The sequence below is a fragment of the Scyliorhinus canicula genome, chromosome 17, assembly GCF_902713615.1.
Source record: "Scyliorhinus canicula chromosome 17, sScyCan1.1, whole genome shotgun sequence".
Taxonomy (NCBI): domain Eukaryota; kingdom Metazoa; phylum Chordata; class Chondrichthyes; order Carcharhiniformes; family Scyliorhinidae; genus Scyliorhinus; species Scyliorhinus canicula.
Window position 1 is genome coordinate 60686562 of NC_052162.1, and position 20296 is coordinate 60706857.

At 44.0% G+C, this 20296-nt stretch overlaps 1 protein-coding gene across 3 annotated transcripts in view; it reads right to left on the reverse strand.

The window, feature by feature from the left end:
- The window catches only part of LOC119951991 (multidrug resistance-associated protein 5-like), a 269580-nt gene that overhangs the window by 125561 nt on the left and 123723 nt on the right, over positions 1-20296 (reverse strand). For all 3 annotated transcript variants that reach the window (XM_038775439.1, XM_038775440.1, XM_038775441.1), the window contains one exon: positions 7552-7676. In XM_038775439.1, the coding sequence (XP_038631367.1) occupies positions 7552-7676 (125 nt within the window). The remainder of the gene's footprint in view (positions 1-7551; positions 7677-20296) is intronic.

The following is a 20296-nucleotide window of genomic DNA, read 5'->3' on the forward strand; positions in this document are numbered from 1 at the left end:
TCCTGACAATTTCATAAAAGGAAGAAGGCAGCATGCTTGTTTACAAAACAGTCATCTTAGCACATGACAGCCAAATTCTATTGCGAGATTCATTAAAAAAAATTATGACTTCCGGTGGTGGCATGTAGGACAAGGTGGCATGTAGGAGAAGGTCGCATGTAAGATTTTGGGCAGCACGGTAGCATGGTGGTTAGCATAAATGCTTCACAGTTCCAGGGTCCCAGGTTCGATTCCCGGCTAGGTCACTGTCTGTGCGGAGTCTGCACGTCGTCCCCGTGTGTGCGTGGGTTTCCTCCGGGTGCTCCGGTTTCCTCCCACAGTCCAAAGATGTGCGGGTTAGGTGGATTAGTCATGCTAAATTGCCCGTAGTGTCCTAAAAAGTAAGGTTGGGGGGGGTTGTTGGGTTACGGGTATAGGGTGGATACGTGGGTTTGAGTAGGGTGATCATTGCTCAGCACAGCATTGAGGGCCGAAGGGCCTGTTCTGTGCTGTACTGTTCTATGTTCTATAGCTCCTGCCAGAGTCCTTGTTTTTTTTGTCCTTTTCCACAGTGAAGACAGACACAAAATACTTATTCAATACTTCTGCCATTTCCTTAATTTCAAACATTAATTCCAAACTCACTCTCCAGAGGACCAACACTCACTTTAGTTATGCTTGTCCTATTTAAATGCTTGTAGAAACTCTTACTATCCGTTTTATATTACAAGGTGGCTTTCTCTCAAACTCTATTTTTTTCAGGTCGTTCATTGCTGGTTCTTAAAATCTGTCCAATATTCTGACCTACCATTATCTTTGCAGAATTGTACATTATGTCTTTCAATCTGATACTTAATTTTCTTATTTAGCCAGAGATGATGTATCCTTCTCAAAGAACCATTCTTTCTAACAGGGACAAATTTTTGCTGAGGGTTATTAAATATCCCCTTAAAGGTCTGCCACTGCTTGTCTACTACCAACCTTTTAATCTAGTTTCCCAGTTTACTTCAGCCAACTCTGCCTTCACATCCTGATAATTATGTTCATTTACCTTTGAAACACGAGACTTTGACCCAAAATTTCTCACCTTCAAAATGAAACCCTATCATTCTATGATCGCTGTCACCTCGATCTCTTGGCATCCCTGACGCAGCCAGTACCCCAACTCACCTAAAAGGGGATCCCCCGCACACCAACTCACACAGGCAGGGCACTCCCGGGCTCGTGCAGAATGCCACCCTACCCAGAGGCTGACTACAGGGGGCTTCCAATTACATTGCCTTTATTGCCCATCACAATGGTAAGAATCACAAGTAGATCAGACCAGGTTAACGATGACTGATTCAACAAGTGACAGTCTTCCTTCCCTAAAGGGCATTAGTGAACAGATAGGTCTTTACAACAATGGTCATCATTAGACTTTTAATTCCAGGCTTTTACTGAATTCAAATTTCACCATATGGCCTGCTGGGATTTGAACCCAGGTCCCCAGAGCATTTCCCTGGGTCTCTAGATTACTAATCAGTGACATTGCCACTACGCATTGCCTCCCCTAAGAACCGATTTAGCATAAGAAGCTTGATTAAACAGTTAAACTGGTGATGCACTCACACAAGTTGCAATGCCAGTTATGACATACTGGAAGTTAGTCCTATAATGAAACGCTGAGGAGGTTCTGAGGGCAAATAAAACATTAGATAAATTAAATTTGGAGAAATGCGTACTCAAGTTGCCAACCTTCGATGACCGTTAAGGATTTTGTCCTTTTTGGTACTGCTTCCCATGCCAAACTTCCAGATTGGCATTTGAGAACAGTTGGGTTTATCATATTCTTGGTGGGTGAAAATGGAAAACCATGTCCCTTTACCTGGGGAGCCAAGAAAAGGGTGGCTAAAAGTACCACAGAAATACTAGCACTCTTGAAAGCAATGGATAGGCGATTGTAATTCCCTAATATTCTCAAGAAAATCCACACAAGGGGCATTCTGAGAAAAGTGTGCCTATTAAATGCCACGTGGATAGTTTTGTAAAATTTTTAATTCATTTTTAATTCGCTGGTTAGGCCAGCATTTATTGCCCATCCCTAATTGCCCTTCAGAAGGTTGTGGCAAGTTACCTTTTGAACTGCTGCAGTCCCTGAGGTGCTCCCACTGTGCTGTTAGGGAGGGAGTGCCATGATTTTGCCCCAGCGACAGCAAAGGAACGGCGCTATATTTCCAAGTCAGGATGGTGAGTGACTTGGGAGGGGAACCTCCAGTTGGTGAGGTTCCTAGTTATCTGCTGCTCTTGTCCTTCATGGGTCATGGGTTTGGAAGGTGCCATCTAAGGAACCTTGGCTAAACAGCTGGCTTGTAAAGCAGAACAAGGCCAGCAGCGCAGGTTTAATTCCCATACCAGCCTCCCCGAACAGGCGCCGGAATGTGGCAACTAGGGGCTTTTCACAGTAACTTCATTTGAAGCCTACTTGTGACAATAAGCAATTTTCATTTCATTACTGCAGTGCATCTTTTAGCTGGTACATTTGGTGGCCACTGTTTGTCGGTGGTGGAGGGTTTGAATGTTTGTGAAAGCGGGAGCAATCCAACGGGTTGCTTTGTCCTGGATGGTGTCAAGCTTCTTGAGTGTTGTTAGAGCTACACTCGTCCAGGCAAGTGGAGAGTATTCCATTACATTCCTGACTTGTGCCATGTAGATGGTGGACAGGATCTGGGGGGTCAGGAGGTGAGTTACTCGACGTAGGATTTCTAGCCTTTGACCAGCCCTAGTAGCCAAAGTATTAATATGGCTCAGCCAGTTTCTGATCAATGGTAACCCTCAGGATGTTGATTTCAGGAGATTCAGCAATGGTAATGCCATTGAATGTCAAGGGGCGATGGTTAGATCCTCTCTTGTAGGAGATGGTCATTGCCTGGCACTTGTGTGGCGCGAATGTAACTTGCCAATTGTCAGTCCAAGCCTGGATATCTGAGGAGTCGCAAATTGTGCTGAACATTGTGCAGGCATGGCAAACATCCCCACGTCTGACCTTATGATGGAAGAGAGGTCATTGATGAAGAAGCTGAAGATGGTTGGGCCTCGGACACTATTTTGCGGAACTTGTGCAGTAGTGTTCTGGAGCTGAGATGATTGACCTCCAACCACCACAACCGTCTTCCTTTGTGCCAGGTATGACTACAACCAATGCAGAGCTTTCCTCCTGATTCCCATTGACTTACGTTTTGCTAGGGCTCCTTGATGCCATACTCCGTCAAATGCTGCCTTGATGTCAAGGGCAGTCACTCTCATCTCACCTCTGGCATTCAGTTCTTTTGGCCATGTTTGAACCAAGGCTCTAATGAGGGCAGGAGCTGAATGACCCTGCCAGAACCCAAACGTAGCTTCCATGAGCAGGTTATTGCTGAGTAAGTGCCACTTGATAGCACTGTTGATAAATCCTTTGATGATGATGGAGAGTATGCTGATAGGACGGTAATTGACTATGTTGGATTTGTCCTGTTTCTTGTGTACAATGCACACCTGGGCAATTTCCCACATTGCTGGGTAAATGCCAGCTTGGTCAAGGGTGTGGCCTCTCTCCGCGTTCTCTTTGGGATAATATTCAATCGACAAAGTGTATCACTGAGAAAAGGTTGAGGATTGACCTTACTGGTATTAAGGAATTTTTGGAGAGAAAAGAGATCTTAATGGATTGAAGCAAGTCTCCAATTATGACATTATTTCTCAAAGGGGAATGCTTGCTCAAAGAAATTGTGGGAGGTCCTAGAAGAGGAGCATTTTATGTTATGATAAATTGTAAGAAATATAGAAAACATCAAACATTTTTCTTTTTGACTGCTTTGTAGTTATTTACCTATGTTATAAAGTTGAGTTTAAGGGAATAAATTGGAATCTGTTAATGGTTGATTATGTTGTTAAAGATACACAGTTGATGGGAATTGTTTGATTAAGGACTGAGAGCGCATGTAAAGAGAATCACACTTACCGGTAATTGGATTAGTTTCCTTTAATGCTTTGTCTTTTGTTACAGTGCCCCATTAAGAGGCTGTCAATTAGTTAATTTGTCCATTTGTTTATTTTTATTGGTGCTCAAAAGAATATGAAGAGATTGACTGCAGTTCAGGCAGTGTCCTATTGGGCCGCCTTCCACCAACGCCCCGACTTCCTCCCTCCTCACCACCCTCCTTTCCCCTCTCTCCCCACCACCCCCTTCCTTTCCCTTCTGTTGGTACAGAGGCGAGGGTATCTGGTCTTTCCAGCGCAAAGTTTAGTGTTTGTACCATTTGTTTTTTGTAGAAATGTGTTATGAACTGCTTTAATAATCAGAGTATCCATCCCCCTTCCCCGTACACTGGTACTGAGGGGAGCGTACCCTGTTTCTCCAACACAAAATTAGTGTTTGTACCGTTTGGCCTTGTATATATTTTTTACTTTTTTAATAAAAAGATATGGTAGGAACCGCAGGACTGGAGTGCTTTATCAATCCTTACAAAAACATTTTAAATTGATCAGATAAGCTATCTGTCAGATTCTGGGTGTGATCTAACTAAAAAAAAAAGAGTCCATTCTGGGCTGGCAATGCCAAGGTGTCCAGGTGGCACCAACAGTGCAAGAGTACCATCTTGCCCAGATGACAACCATCTGGGGACCTCCAATCGCCACCCCCCCTCCCCACCCAATGCCATTCCACCTGGTCCCCGTTTGTGGGGACCAATACTGAACTGCGACTGGCTGGGGTCTCTGCAGAAAGGCCGATAGATATCGAGTGGCCGTTTGATCTGTCGGCAGCATGGCTAAGTGCATGGCTTGCACTTAGCCATGCGAGACTGGGTCCCGCACACAGATCGCGAGATCTGGTTAGATCTCACAAAGCACAACGTCATCGAGAATCCCAGGGGGGCCTCTCCCGGGATCAACTGGCCGTGACGCGCCCGATTCTGGTGGGACGTGGCCAGTAGATCGTACGTTTTGCCTTTTGTTACAGTGCCCTTTTAAGATGCTATCACTTTAACTGAACTTGTTAATTTGATTAATTAGTCCACTTATAAATTACCTCGGAAGTTTTGTCTTTTGCTATAGTGCCCCTTTAAGAGGCTGTCACCAGTAATCCAGACACCCAGGCTAATGTGCAGGAGAAATTGGTTCAGATCCCACTGTGGCAGCTGATGGAATTTAAATTCAATCCCCCATTCTGACGGAATTTTGCATTGGCCCCATGTCCCAAAACCTCCCTCTGGAACTTCAGCCTACAATTTGAGCTGTTTGGCGGAAATTCCCTCTGTGCCTTTTCGTTCTGCACAGACGGGTTTTCTATACAGGTTGCTGCTGCACATTCTTCAGCACTTCACCCTCGTCAATCATTCAGATGGTGTTGCATGCAGCAGTCCAGTGTAATAGAAGGTTAATATGGTTCATGGGCTCCCAGGCTGCCTGTAATTTCTGTGGCCTTGAGGACATGTACCATGTGTATATAGGCTGCCAGAGGTTGCAGCCTGTTTTTCATTATTTTCAAGTTTTGGTTACACTTTAGTCCCACGCTCCTAATCTTTCGGCACCCAGTTGGGGATTTTGGGGGGGGGGGGGGGGGAAGAGAACATAAAGAGTGAGCTTGGACATTGAGTGAATAATTAAGAAGCAAAGATCTGTCATGCTGCAGCCTGTGAATGAACCTATTCTCAAGGAAAAGATCGCTGTAGGTTTCAAACTTCATCAACTGGCTTGGATCCATTCAACATGGATCCCACTACCTCATGAGATGTTCTTCCCCTTGTGCCGAAAGATCTGTGGGTACAGAATTGGCCTGTTCACTTTCATAAAGACCAATGGCAGAAACAAGCAAACCTGAGTAGACGTCATCCTTGAATCAAGGAACAGCTAACACCAACACTATGAAAAGTGTGAATGGGATATGATAACAAATTGACATTGGTGACTTGTAACAAATGCTAGAGACAAATTAAATTTCTAAAATTAAACGAATGGATGCAAGTTATCAACTTTTGAATTGTTTTACCAAAGAAATATACATATGCAAAAAAAGTTGAGGGTCCTTGGGGAAGGATGTCTTGCAATATATCCTTGGTATAAAGCATGGACGTCTTTAATTTAATTTGTTTTTAAATTTTTGCTGTATATATAAATTCTAACTTTTATTCAAAGAAAAAGGAGAATCTGTTTGTGTAACCCAAACAGTAGAGACAACAGGGACACACGGTAAGGTAGAAATGAACGACTGGTTTATTACGGTATACACACGATCACAAAAACTACTACCACTCATTGTTAAGAGAAACTCCGCCCCCAATTATCAGGCGCTCATACTCAGCTTTGTAAGGGGGAAATCGAATGGAGCACAGTCCTTGGCCCACCAAGAGGGTCAAAACACTTAATAGTATATTGAATTGTATTCATATTGTGAGCTTAACTGCAAATTCAATTGTGCGCCTCTAAATAAGAACAGACTGAAATGGTGTGGTTGTGCTAGGAGGCGCTGGTTTTGAACGTCTTTCTCCGTAAACAAAAGCTTATAAAAGTGTGTAAAAGTTAGTTCCAGGTCAATCCTACACCTTCTGGCTTTCTGCAGTAAAAGCGACATGACACTCATTTCACAGAGTAGATTTAGCTACTGAAATCCCCTGGCAAAATTTGAATGAAAGCTTTTAAACAGTATAATTTATGGTACATTTACACTATAGGTTTTGAATTTCTGCAAAGCAATCTTAGCCGTGCATCATTGTAAATGTGGAGAGAGCGTAAGTCAGATGTGAGGGCCTAACTAACATTTGAAGCAAAACAGAAAGAGCTTCACTCACTTCTTCACCATGGTATCTCATGAGAGGAAGGTTCGCTAGGATATTGCCTATGCATTGAATAGAATATCTATCTGAAGAGGTAGGTAGGACATTGGGATGTCACCCATGGCAATGTTATAGACTTAGGGCCACAACTTCCTGAACCAGGGTCAAGAGTTCTACCAACAAATCCAAGCTAGCTAATAACTGAAAGAATATAGGGCTGAAAATATTCATTTTGTGGGTTTCTCTTTCTGGAATAAAAGGACTCCATGGCATTGTTGATTTGTTTGGTTTAAAGAACATAAAATAAGCATGACACTTTCAAAACACTACTTCACAAAATGGTAGAAAATGGTGATGTGCCTACAATTCCCTACACAAGGTCAAAATTTCATCCTGATCGTGAAGGGAGGGAGAAGATTGATTTTACACATTTACTAGTAGCTAGATCAATAGTGATCTTGTGGAGGGATTTGTTTTTGGTTTGAGTACTGATATAAAGAAGACACTTTACTTTTGTGACCCTGTCCTCTTCACAGAATGGAGCTGAAAAGATGCAAGACATCACAATTTAGATAATCCTTAGCTCTCTATCTGAAAATGCAATGAAGCAGAAAAATCCATAAATGTGGGTTTCACAATTCATCAAACATTCCACCAACATTTATAGTCAGTGCTCACGCATGAAGAATGGCTGCCTGGGTCTCAGGCACCTGTGAAATTCTATCCCGAAAAACATCAGGTACAAAATAATTCCCACCAAAAAATGGTCAACTCTTACCTTTCTTCCTCATAATTTTTGCCAAACAAGATATTATCACGCAAAGATGTGTTAAGCAGCCATGCCTGTTGGGCGACATAAGCAAAAGTGCCTCTTACTGCAACTGTCCCTTCAAGTAGTATGAGCTGAAGGTTGGATAGAAGACACCCCAGTCAATCAAATGCAGTCCTACAAGTAGGTGAATCCAAAGATTGCATTGGCAATTTAAGAATAAATTTAGCATGATATATTGGCAAACTTCATTGAATCAACATAAATCAACAATAAGAAATTTGAATAAATCTTCTACAAATATAGGCAATTATGATCACCGGATTTTTCAACGGAAAACATATTAGTACCCCATCACGTTTTCCAAAAGATAAAAGAAACAGAACTCATGTCACCTGAAATAATAGTATTGATGATCCAATGAGTCTGTGCATATTAATTTTCCTTAAAATTTACTATGTACTCAATACAGCAGAAGGCAGAAAACAAAAACTACCCAAGTAGCTTCAATAGTCTCATTATCAAGACAAAATTCTCTGGCTGAAATTAAGGGCCTTCATCAGGCACTCTTACAATATTTATGTCACTTATTCTTCTTCAAAAGTTGTCTATACCTACAAACAGGAAGTAGCTTGCTTGTATTAAGAAACCAGCTGCTGTGTGATATTACTAGAATCCTGGCAGAAAAACAAAAAAGTCTATTTATCTAATGTACATCAGTGCGATGAAGGAAGTGTTGAACAAGAATCACAATTAGACTCAATTTGTCCAGTGTGAATATATTTTTTTTAATCTTTAATGCTTTAAAGTAGATCTGTTGCAATGGCATTTTTAAACATGTTCTGACTATGTTGTGACCATTTAGTTTTAAAACCATATTGTAATTGTAGGTAAGTTAATGTTTTAGTTTTAGCTTTGTCATCTGGAGGAAACTAGGCAATGGGGGTGAGAGTGATTGGCAGTTAAAATGAAGTTTGGGATCTACCCACAGCTTTCCCACAGCGACCAGGCTGATTGCAGTTTCAAATTACCAGCGGCACAAATTCCCTGCCCCAAACCAATCGGATACTTCGTAAGTGTGCACATTAGGATCCAAATGCCATTTGGGTCCAATCTCCGATTTAACCTGAGACCTGAATGGAAGAAACGGTTGCTCAGCAATGGCAGACCTTTATGAAAATAGCTCATGACTCACAACAAAGATATACCCAGTGCGAAAGAGGGATTCCAGGAAGAGGATAAGTCATTCATGGTTAACCAAGGAAGTTAAGGATGGTATTAAACTGAAAGAAAAAAACATGCAAAGATTAGTGGTAAGCCAGAGGATGGAAAAGTTTTAAATGCCAACAAAAGATGACCAAAAAAAAAGAGGAAGAAAGTAAACTATGAGGATAATCTAATGATGTAAAAAGGGACAAGCAAGAGCTTCTTTCAATATATAAAAAGTTACAGAAAGGCCAACGTGAACATAGGCCTCTTAGAGAATGAGACGAGGGAAATAATAATGGGGAACCAGGATATGGCAGAGGCATTAAATACTTTGTTTCACTCATAGAAATCATAGGACTTATAGTGCAGAAGGAGGCCATTCGGCCCATCGAGTCTGCACTGGCCCTTGGAAAGAGCACCCTTACGCCCACACCGCCACCCTATCCCCATAACCCATCTAACCTATTTGGGCACCAAAGGCAATTTAGAATGGCCAATCCACCTAACCTGCACATCTTTGGACTGTGGGAGGAAACTGGAGCACCCGGAGGAAACCCATGCAGGGAAAACGTGCAAACTCCGCACAGACAGTGACCCAAGCCATGAATTGAACTTGGGACCCTGGAGCTGTGATGTGCGAACCATTGTGCTACCGTGCTGAATGATCAAGGGACAAAGGGGAAAGATGAAATGAATACAGTAACTATGACTAGAGAAAAAATACTACTGCAACTAATGGGGCTAAAAGCCGATAAGTCCCCTGGACCTGATGGGTTGCATCCGCGGATCTTCAAGAAAGTAGCTCCATAATAGTGGATGCACTGGTAGTAACCTTCCAAGAATCATTAAATTCTGAAAAAGTTCCAGGAGGGTTGGAAATAGCCAATTATTCAAACCTTGGGCTGGATTCTCCCCTACCCGGCGGGGCGGGGGGGTCCCGACGGGATGGAGTGGCGTGAACCACTCCGGCGTCGGGCTGCCCCAAAGGTGCAGAGATCCGCACCTTTAGGGGCCAAGCCCTCACCTTAAGGGGCTAGGCCCGCGTCGGAGTGGTTCCCGTCCCACCGGCTGGCGTGGAGGGCCTTTGGCGCCTCGCCACCCGGGGCCGAAGGAACTTCGCCGGCCGGCGGTAGTCCGTGCATGCGCGGGAGCGTCAGCGGCTGCTGACGTCATCCCCGCACATGCGCGGGGGAGAACGTCACTTCCGCGTCAGCCATCGCTATGGCCGACGCGGAAGGAAAAGAGTGCCCCCACGGCACAGGCTGGCCCGCGGATCGGTGGGTCCCGATCGCGGGCCAGGCCACCGTGGGGGCACCCCCTGGGGCCAGATCGCCCCGCGCCCCCCCCCCCCAGGACCCCGCACGCGCCGCCAGTCCCACTGGTAAGGGAGGTGGTTTGATTCACGCCGGCGGGACAGTACAGCAGTGGGACTTCGGCCCATCGCGGGCTGGAGTATCGCCGTGGGGGGGGGGGGGGGGGGGGGGGGGGGTGCCACCGACCAGTGTGGCGCAATTCCCGACCCCGGATCCACGCCGCCCCCCGCCGATTCTCCGACCTGGCGGGGGGTCGGAGAATCCAGCCCCTTATTCAAAAACAGAGGGAGACAAAAACACGTAGCTATAGGCCAGTTTGCTTAATACCTGTCATTGAGAAAATGTTATAGAGTTCATTATAAAGGATGTAATAGCAGTGTATTTAGAAATAAATAATATAATCAACCAGAGTCAGCATGGCTTCATGAAGGGGAAATTATGCCTGACAAATTTGTTAGAACTCTTTGAGGTCCTAAAGAGCAGCATAGCTAAAGGAGAACCAATAGATGTGATATACTTAAATTTCCAAAAACTGTTTGATAAAGTGTGCACAGAAGGCTACTTAATAAGATAACAGCCCATGGTGTTAGTATATTAGCATGAATAAAGGATTGGCTAACTAATAGAAGATAGAGTTGGGATATGAGAGGCAGATTCAGAATGGCAACCTGTAACCCATAGAACATAGAACATAGAACAGTACAGCACAGAACAGGCCCTTCGGCCCTCAATGTTGTGCCGAGCCATGATCACCCTACTCAACCCACGCATCCACCCCACACCCGTAACCCAACAACCCCCCCCCCCAACCTTACTTTTATTAGGACACTACGGGCAATTTAGCATGGCCAATCCACCTAACCCGCACATCTTTGGACTGTGAGAGGAATCCGGAGCACCCGGAGGAAACCCACGCACACAGGGGGAGGACGTGTAGACTCCCCTGTGCCCATATGTGGGCAACTTAGAGGTATAGAATAGAATAGAACAGTACAGCACAGAACAGGCCCTTCGGCCCTCGATGTTGTGCCGAGCAATGATCACCCTACTTAAACCCACGTAACCCATATACCTGTAAACCAACAAATCCCCCATTAACCTTACACTACGGGCAATTTAGCATGGCCAATCCACCTAACCCGCCCATCTTTGGACTGTGGGAGGAAACCGGAGCACCCGGAGGAAACCCACGCACACACGGGGAGGACGTGCAGACTCCACACAGACAGTGACCCAGCCGGGAATCGAACCTGGGACCCTGGAGCTGTGAAGCATTGATGCTAACCACCATGCTACCGTGAGGCCCCTTCCATGCTACCGTGAGGCCCCCCATGCTACCGTGAGGCCCACGGGCCAAGGGGCCACATGCGGTCCATCTGGGTTTTGAGGGCGGCCACGAGACATTTAGCTGACCGCTGCTCATGCGCAGGGTTGTCACATTCCACTGATTTCCATATATGTAGTTTTTTCCTATCAATATGACTGGAGTGATACACACATAGAGAGCAAGGGCAAGTGAGGTGAGGTGCATGCTGATTGCACACAACATTGACTATGGGAGCTGTGCGCTCCCTCTGCAACCAAAGTGTAAATATTTATTTTGTTTTATCATTTGAAGTTGATCATAGTTCTATTAATATATATATGAAGAATCATTTTCTGTAACGCGTTCTGAAATATTTGGCCTGCATTAAATGTATTTAATCTGATTCACAGGGTCATGGCGAGTGAACAAGCATAATTTCAATCTTACGGCCCACTGAGATGCGGTCCATTCACTCGACTCAGGTTGCCCATTGGAGTGCCAGAGGGATTAGTGCTAGGATCACAATTAATTACAATATATATTAATGACTTTAACGACGGAAGTGAATATACTATTGTCAAGTTTCCAGATTACACAAAAATAGGTGGGAAGGCAAGTGGTGAGGATGATAAAGAATCTACAGAGGGATATAGTGAGGCTAGGGGAGTGGGCAGATGCAATATAATGCAGGAAAATGTGGTTATGCACTATAATAGGAAGAATAAAGGAACTGAATACTGTATTATTTAAGTGGAGAAAGACTGCAGAAAGCTACAGTACAGAGGGATTTGGGGTTCCTTGTACATAAATCACAAAAATCTAGCATGCAGATTCTGCAGTTACTAGGGAAGGCAAATGGAATGTTGGCCTTTCTTTCAAGCAGAAAGGAGTACAAAAATAGGTAAGTCTTTCTAAAACTATACAAGGCACTAGATAGACCACAACTGGAATACTGTGAACAGTTTGGGTTCACTTATCTAAGGAAAGGTATACTGGCAATGGAGGCAGTCCAGAGAAGGTTCACTAGGTTGACTTTCTTATGAGGAAAGGTTGAGTAGGTTGGGCCTACACTCAGTGGACTTTAGAAGAATTTAGAAGAATGAGACATGTAGGAATCTCAGGGGGTTTGGAAGAGTAGATACTGAGAGGTTGTTTCCTCTTGTGGGAGAGTCTAGGACCAGAGAGCATAATTTCAGAGTAAGCGACCATGCATTTAAGAGATGAGGAGGAATTTCCTTTCTCAGAGGATAATGAATCTGTGGAATTCTTTACCACAGAGAGCGATAGAGGCTGGGTTGTTACGTATGTTCAAGGCTGAGATATACAGATTTTTAACAAGTACGGGAATCAAGGGTTATGGGGATAAGGTAGGAAAGTGGAGTTGAGGATTATCACATTGGATCAGTCAAGATCTCATTGAATGGTGGAGCAATGAGCTAAATGGCCTACTTTGGCTCCTACGTGTTATTGTCTTATGGCCGATCATCCCTAATGGCCCTAGAGAAGGTGATGGTGGTCCACTTCTTGAACCGTTACAATGTTCCTTACACTATTTCACTTTAGATCTCAGATGGGACCAGGATGAACATTATTAACAGTACCAGCAATCAAAATTTTGTCAGGAAATGCCTCCCCTCACAGACTTGCCACTACAAAAGCAATAGGGTAATCAAAAGGGAAATGCAGTTTGATGGAGGCTGAACTTGTAACAGCATGTGCAGGCGATGAATAAGCTTCCTTGACATGTTGAAACACCAGTGACTCATGGAGTCCAGGGTCTTGCGTCAGGTGGTAGCGGGCATTTCTTGCCTCTAGGAACAAGACTTGCTCCCAACTGGACTTAATTTACCATGGCTATCACCAGAGTCCTCAGCTACTTTGCCCCTGCTTCCATTCAAGGCTCTGCTGGACATATTTGCATAGATTTGCAACTAATGATCCACAAATGCATAAGACAAGGTGATTTGATTACCAGGAAAGTAAGTTATGTTAACTTTGTCATCGATGATACCAGTCAAAGTGAATAAGCACTCAGGTTAGCAGCTCTGGGTGGCTTTTCACCAGGTGCAAGGTATCATTGACTGCATGCAAGTGACAATTTATAACATACCCAAGAGTGTTCATTAATCCGAAAGGCTTCCAATCCATCAACCTGCAGCTGGTGTACAACCATCAGGGAGATGTTTATGCAGGAGTGTGCAAGGCAGTGACCATGATACTTTCATCCTCTCATCTCTAATCCCTTGAAGCAGATTTACTGGCTAGTTGCTGGAAGATGAGGGATATCCACTTGTGGCTGATGAGCTCCACGACGAACCCAACCAATGAGGCCCAGGAGCGATATCATGAAAGCCATATGACTACCAGATGTGTCACTGAGCAAGCCATAAGCAGGCTGAAGACATACTTCAGGTGCCTGGGCAAATCTAGAGGCTCCCTCCCTGCCAAGATCTTCAGGATGATTGTGGTGCGCTGTGCTTTGTACAGTAATGAGTTTTAGGTCTGCAGAAGGAGTCTCTTTGCATGACTGGAGGAGGAGCAGAAAGAGGCAGAAAGTTACATGACTATGTTGTCAGCAGCAATGCATGATACCTTGGTTCCAGCAATCTATCCACTTGACAGGTACATACAAATGCTACTTCACATCTTCCCATCAACAACCCATTCCCCAAAACAAAACACTTCTGCAAACAACTAAGTGTCCCTTTTGCAGCCTCCCATTGCTCGACACCGATTTGTCTTACCATTCATCACAAGTGAAAAGTCCACTTTCCAGGCAGCAACTAAAGTGGGCCACACTGGAAAGTCATGGAAAGAAATAATATTTAGGTGGCTCAAAAACAAACCTAACATTGTGTAACACACCCTTGTATAACTAAAAATCCTTCTTCTCTTTTCCAGCACTCTTACTTTGTGTAATCCCTGTGGCTTTAGCAGAGGTCGCGGCAGGTTGCTCAGAACCTTGTTCTGACTGTTGTGGTGTCCCTGGCTGATGGCCTCTGGCATTTAGAGTCCATGAAGGCCCCATCAAAGACTGCTTCACCTGTAAGGGCAGGCTCAGCATTTGTACAAAGCAGCATGTGGGGTATATGATAGGGGTGAGGGGCAGAGAGTGAGAAATGGAAGTGCTTTGAGCTATCTCCCCACTTCCATGGCCATTTCTTGCCAGCAATGAGCTGGAGAGCACCCGGCTGCAGGTAAGGCATCATTTGCTCTTGCATTTGATTTCCATACATGTGGTCATTCTTTCTGTGGATGAAGATATCAGAACAAAGGCCTGCCATTCATGTTTAAAATAGGTTTCTCCATTTTCTGCCAGCACTTGTAGCTGGAACATCAACCAGTAAATCACATTTTCTTTGCTACTGCTCGAAAGTATACTTTTTGTCGACAGTCCCTAAAGTTCAGCATGTGTTCAGCCGAACAGAGCTTGGAGTGCCTTGTACTCTCGAACATGGACTCTCCACTATCCTTTCAACATTCAATATCTGCCCTTTCTCACTTTTTATGAGAGTCAAGAGGTGAAAACCCAACTATCTTCCTTACTGGTCCTACAGAAATCTAATGACCTTTTTCATGATCAATATTATCCCTGTAACTGTACAACCTCATGTGAACTCCTCAGAGGAGTTGTTGTTGCATCTTCCTGCATTACCTCCTGCAAGGAGTTTGATTGGCCTTTGGCAGATTAAAAACATGCATTAAAATTGTCACGGTAATAATGCCGAAAGTGATCACGATGAACGTGATCAGATTTTACTTGCTGCTGATGTCAAATAAACATGAGTGAATGTTATTTGCCATGCCACATCTCCATATATCAACTGTTCATTGACAAGCTCAATGTTTGAAAGCAGCAGCTGCTTAAGTGCAGTGTCCTGGCACATATCTCCTCTGACAACATTTTGGGGTGTCTTTTGGTAGTACATTCTGAGAGGTGGGTGATTGATTCGCTGCAATACCTGTCAGAGAGATAGCTTACAGGGGGCTTGCATATATCAACTAAGGCTTTAAACTTGGTTAAAGCATTTAAAGTAATCACTGAGGCTTGAAAGGATGAATATCTGGGAGTCTCGTAAACAACGCAGCTTAAAATACACTGCAAAATCCAAACGTACTTCAATTCTGAACCAGCTGGGAGGACAGGTGTGCTAACATTAGTGTCCTTGAAGGAATTAATAGCACCAGTATCAAGGCCATGATCAACCAACTCTGCTGGGTCTCCCATATGCTTACGATGTCAGAGTCTTGGCTACCAAATCAAATCTTCTTCACCCAGCTCAAGGAAGGATCCTGAACAAGAGGTGGACAAAGGAAGCTCTTCAATGATACCTTGTAGGTTTACTTCAAGAAGTGGAACATAGACATCAATGCTTGAGCGGCCTTTGCTCAGAAGAGACCTACTTGGAGAAACCTCCTGATTGAAGAGTCACAATTCTTCGAGAACACCCGACGGCAAGAGGAGGCTCGGAAAAGGACCCTGAGAAAGGAATACCCGTGACTTTTGATTTGATTTGATTTATTATTATCACATGTATTGGTATTAAGTGAAAAGTATTGTTTCTTGCATGCTATACAGACAATGCATACCGTACATAGGGAAGGAAGGAGAGACTGCAGAATATAATGTTACAGTCATAGCTAGGGTGCAGAGAAAAGATCAACTTAATAAAGTTTTAGAAGCATAGAACGAGAGTTAAAGATAGAATAAGAGGGTATGCAGGGTACAGCTTGCAAGAAGTCGCCTCACTCTGGCGTCATCTTGGAAAATCTTAGCATCCCAGGACCGATCCCACCTTTTGAAAACTCCTGCCAAGTGAGTGATTGAAGATGCCGCTCGAGGCGAGCTCATCAGCCACGCAAGGACCCACAGAACCCTTGACCAGGAACACAGAGTATCTTAGGTGGACAATCATACTCATTCAGCCATTATTAATTTTGTTTTATAAATATAGAGTATCCAATTCATTTTTTCCAATTAAGGGGCAATTTAGCATGGCCAATCCACCTAGCCTGCACATCTTTGGGTTGTGGGGGCGAAACCAACACAAACACGGGGAGAATGTGCAAACTCCACACAGACAGTGACCCAGAGCCGGGATCGAACCTGGGACCTCAGCGCCGTGAGGCAGCAGGGCTAACCCACTGCCTAACCGTGCTGCCCTCCATTCAGCCATTATAATTCATTAATGGAATTAACATCCTCATGACAAACCAAAGTTTAAAACAAAAAATTATTTCATCTGCCGTGGCTTCAAACTCACTTTATACAGTAAAGTACCCTTTTAACGGAATTAACAGCCTCATGACAAACCAAAGTTTAAAAATATATCTTCCTTTCATTTTATTTATATTTTAAACATATCTATAAACGCTGAGCACTAATAATATAAAACATTAACCTACCAAAAATGTTTCTAGATGTCTCCTGCCTCTGCTAGACCAGAACTTTTCAGTGTAAATAAAACGATGCAAAACTCACCTAAAATCCGAGTAAGTAGCCCAAGTTAGCGCTGTAACAGCTCAGGTTTTCAAGCTGTCAAAAGAAAACCAGCCAGGATATTGAACACTGCGCGCATGTCTGTACTTCCGTGTCGTCACGCCGCGCATGTACGGTGCACTAATGACGTAAGTCATTGGTCGGAGAGGAAGGTACGGGCCAATATCAGTGACTGAAATATTTGTATTTGGTGAGAGTATTTAGGTTCTGGATCGAAGGCAAGGAAATGAGTGAAAATACAGATGAGCCATGGTCTAATTGAACAGTTGAGGGGTTGACTAGCCCAATCCTGTTTCTATGAGCAAATGGTCAATCGATTGGAGCATAAGGCCATAAGAACCCAAGACACAGGAGCAGAATTAAGCCACTTAACCCATCGAGTCTGCTCCGCCATTCAATCATGGCTGATAATTTTCTCATCCCTACTCTTCTAACTTCTCACCATAACCCCTGATCCCCTTATTAATCAAGAACCTATCTATCTGTCTTAAAGACACTCAGTGATTTGGATTCCATAGTCTTCTGCGGCAAAGAGTTCCACAGATTCACCACCCTCTGCCTGAAGAAATTACTCCTCATCTCCTCATCACAGTCTGAGGCTGTGCCCTCCAGTTCTAGTTTTTCCTACTAGTGGGAAAATCCTTTCCATGTCCACTCTACCTAGGTGTCACAGTTTCCTGTAAGCAAAGACAGGGGAGAATGTACAAACTCCTCATAGACAGTTACCCAATGTCGGAATCGAACCTGTGTCCCTGGCCCTGTGAGGCTGCAGTGCTAACCACTGTGGCCTCCGTGCTGCTATAAATTTACTTATTTATATTATATATAAATTTATTAATATAAATTAATTTTCCTGAAAAATCTAAGATAGCTGCACACATAATGAATTACTTTGAAATGGTTAAGTTAATAGAAAGAAAAATGAGGAAAGAGTATAGTGGGTGGCTAATCCAATATCCTTAACATTTTAAATTATATGCAATGACCTATGGACCTCTGAGCCACTGCCCTGTTTAAAAACAGACACTTTTTTCTTGCTGCAGAATCTCTCCAAACGGAGAAAATCAAATTCGCCATCCGAGGGTCAGACGACGGCTTCCACTGAATGTGGGAGCCATTCACCCAAATGTTCCGGGACCTGTTTGTGGTCACTGAACAAGCAGACGAATAGCCAGGTAGTCAAGAATCAGGGGAAAGTAGCCGAGGCGGGGGAGGGAGGGCTCGACCAACGGAGGGAGGGATAGACTGGGGGGGGGATAGCAGCTAAGTCCAAGAGAAAAGAAAGGCGAACCACAGGACAAGGGGGAGGAGGGTGGAGGGGGTGGAAGAGGGAGGAGACAGGGAACAATAGAGGGGAATCAGTGAGGTGAGGGGGAGGCAAGGGAATGACAGCCGGAAGGAGGGCACGGGAAACAATAACAAACTTGGTATCTACAGGAGCAGAGAACAAGGAAAATCCGGGCGAAAGACGGGACGAACGGATGAAGCGGAGGTGATTGCGAGACGACAACGGCAGCGGAAACTGTCCGGGAGAAGCAAGCGACAACACCAACACTAGATCCATTCGCATATTGCCCTCTGTAGTTGTTCTGTATTTGTTTCCCCAGCGCCCAAATGTATATGTACCCCCCCCCCCCCCGTTTCCCACCCCCCTCCCACAAACAGATGCCTATTTATGTGCTAAAAACAATACTGCCAATTGTACAGAGCTGCTATTGTTGAGCTAGCACATAATATCCTACCAGTTATTTTATTCTAACTTTTTTTTTGTTGTTTGTTTTTTTTTCTGTGCGTGTTCCCTTCTCTTCTATGTATATATATTTATATATATGTATGTATTCTATTTTGTATAAATAACGGTAAATATACTTTATTCAAAAACCAATAAAAACATTTATTAAAAAACACTGAAAAAAAGAGAAAAACATGATTTCATATATCAATCTACCATTTGATTGCTTAATATCCAAACTTAATTCGAAAAAATAAATAGTATAAGTGTTAAAAGGTGAATTTTGAGCATAAGAAAATATTGATGAAAGCTCAAGTGTGCTATTAACTGCTATTTCCACATTGTCAAATGTATTCTGGATAAAAAGCAGGTTAATATCCCATGCAGGCGATTCTTTTGTGAAAAAAGGATGGCTATTAAAAAATTTATACAGAATCAACAAGGCAGCCATGTTGGCTATTTATGCACAAAGGAAATGCAAGAAAAATTGAAGTAAATGGTAATCAGGGAAGATCACATACTAGCTGAAGGAAGAATACTGTAGCTATTGGAAACCAATCATCTCAGCCCCAGGGCATTGTTGCAGGAGTTACTCAAAGCAATGTCCTAGGCCTAACCATCTTCAGCTACTTCATCTGTGACCTCCCCTCCCTTTAAGGTTAGAAGTGGAAATTTTCATTTCTGGTTGCACAACGTTCTGCATCATTCATAAGTCCTCAGAAGCTGAAGCAGTCTGTATCCAGCAAGATATGAACAATATTCAGACTCGGGATAATAATTGGCAAGTGACATTTGTGCCACACAATTTGCCAGGCAATGAGCAACTCCACAAGAAATGGTCTAACATTTACATTCAATTACATTACCCTTGTCAAATTCCCCCTCTATCAATGTCCTGGAGGGTTATCATTGATCAGGAACTGAACTAGATCAGTCATATAAATACTGTGGCTTCATGAGTTGGTCAGAGTTTGGGAATTTTGCTGTAGCTCATCTCTTGACTTTCCAAAACCTGTCAACATCTACAGGGCAGAAGTCAGGGCTGTGATTGGATACTCTCCACTTGCCTGGATGAGTGCAACTTCAACAAAGAAGACCACTTCAGCAGCTCCCCATGCATCACCTTAAATATTCACTCCCTTCACCACCATCGTACAGTAACAACACTGTATACCATTTTGAAGTTGACCCGCAGCAATTCACCAAGGCAACTTCGGCAACATATTCCAAAGCCACAACCTCTATTGCCTAGAAAGACAAATGTGCAGGAACATCGGAACACCACCACTTTCAGGTTCCCCTCCAAGTCACACACCATCCTGACTTTGAACTATAATGCTGTTGCTTCACAGTCTCAGGGTCAAATTCCTGGAACTCCCTCCCGAACAGCACTTCCAGAAGACATCAACGTCACACTAGCTGCAGCAGTCCCAGAAGACATCAACTATAAAGGTAATTAAGAATGGTTAATAAATGCTGGCAACGCTCACGTACCAGGAACAAATATTTTCTGGGTCGCGGGAAGGATGGGGAGCCTTACCGTATCTGTGCTCCCGGAGTCGAAAAGGCAGGCTGTCTCGTGCCCGTTGATCCGGACGGTCATCGTGGACTTCGTGAGGTGGTGCTGCCGGGACTGGTCGAGTGTGACGGAGGCGAGCGTCGGAAGGCGGTCGGTAAGCTGGTCGGAGGTAGCG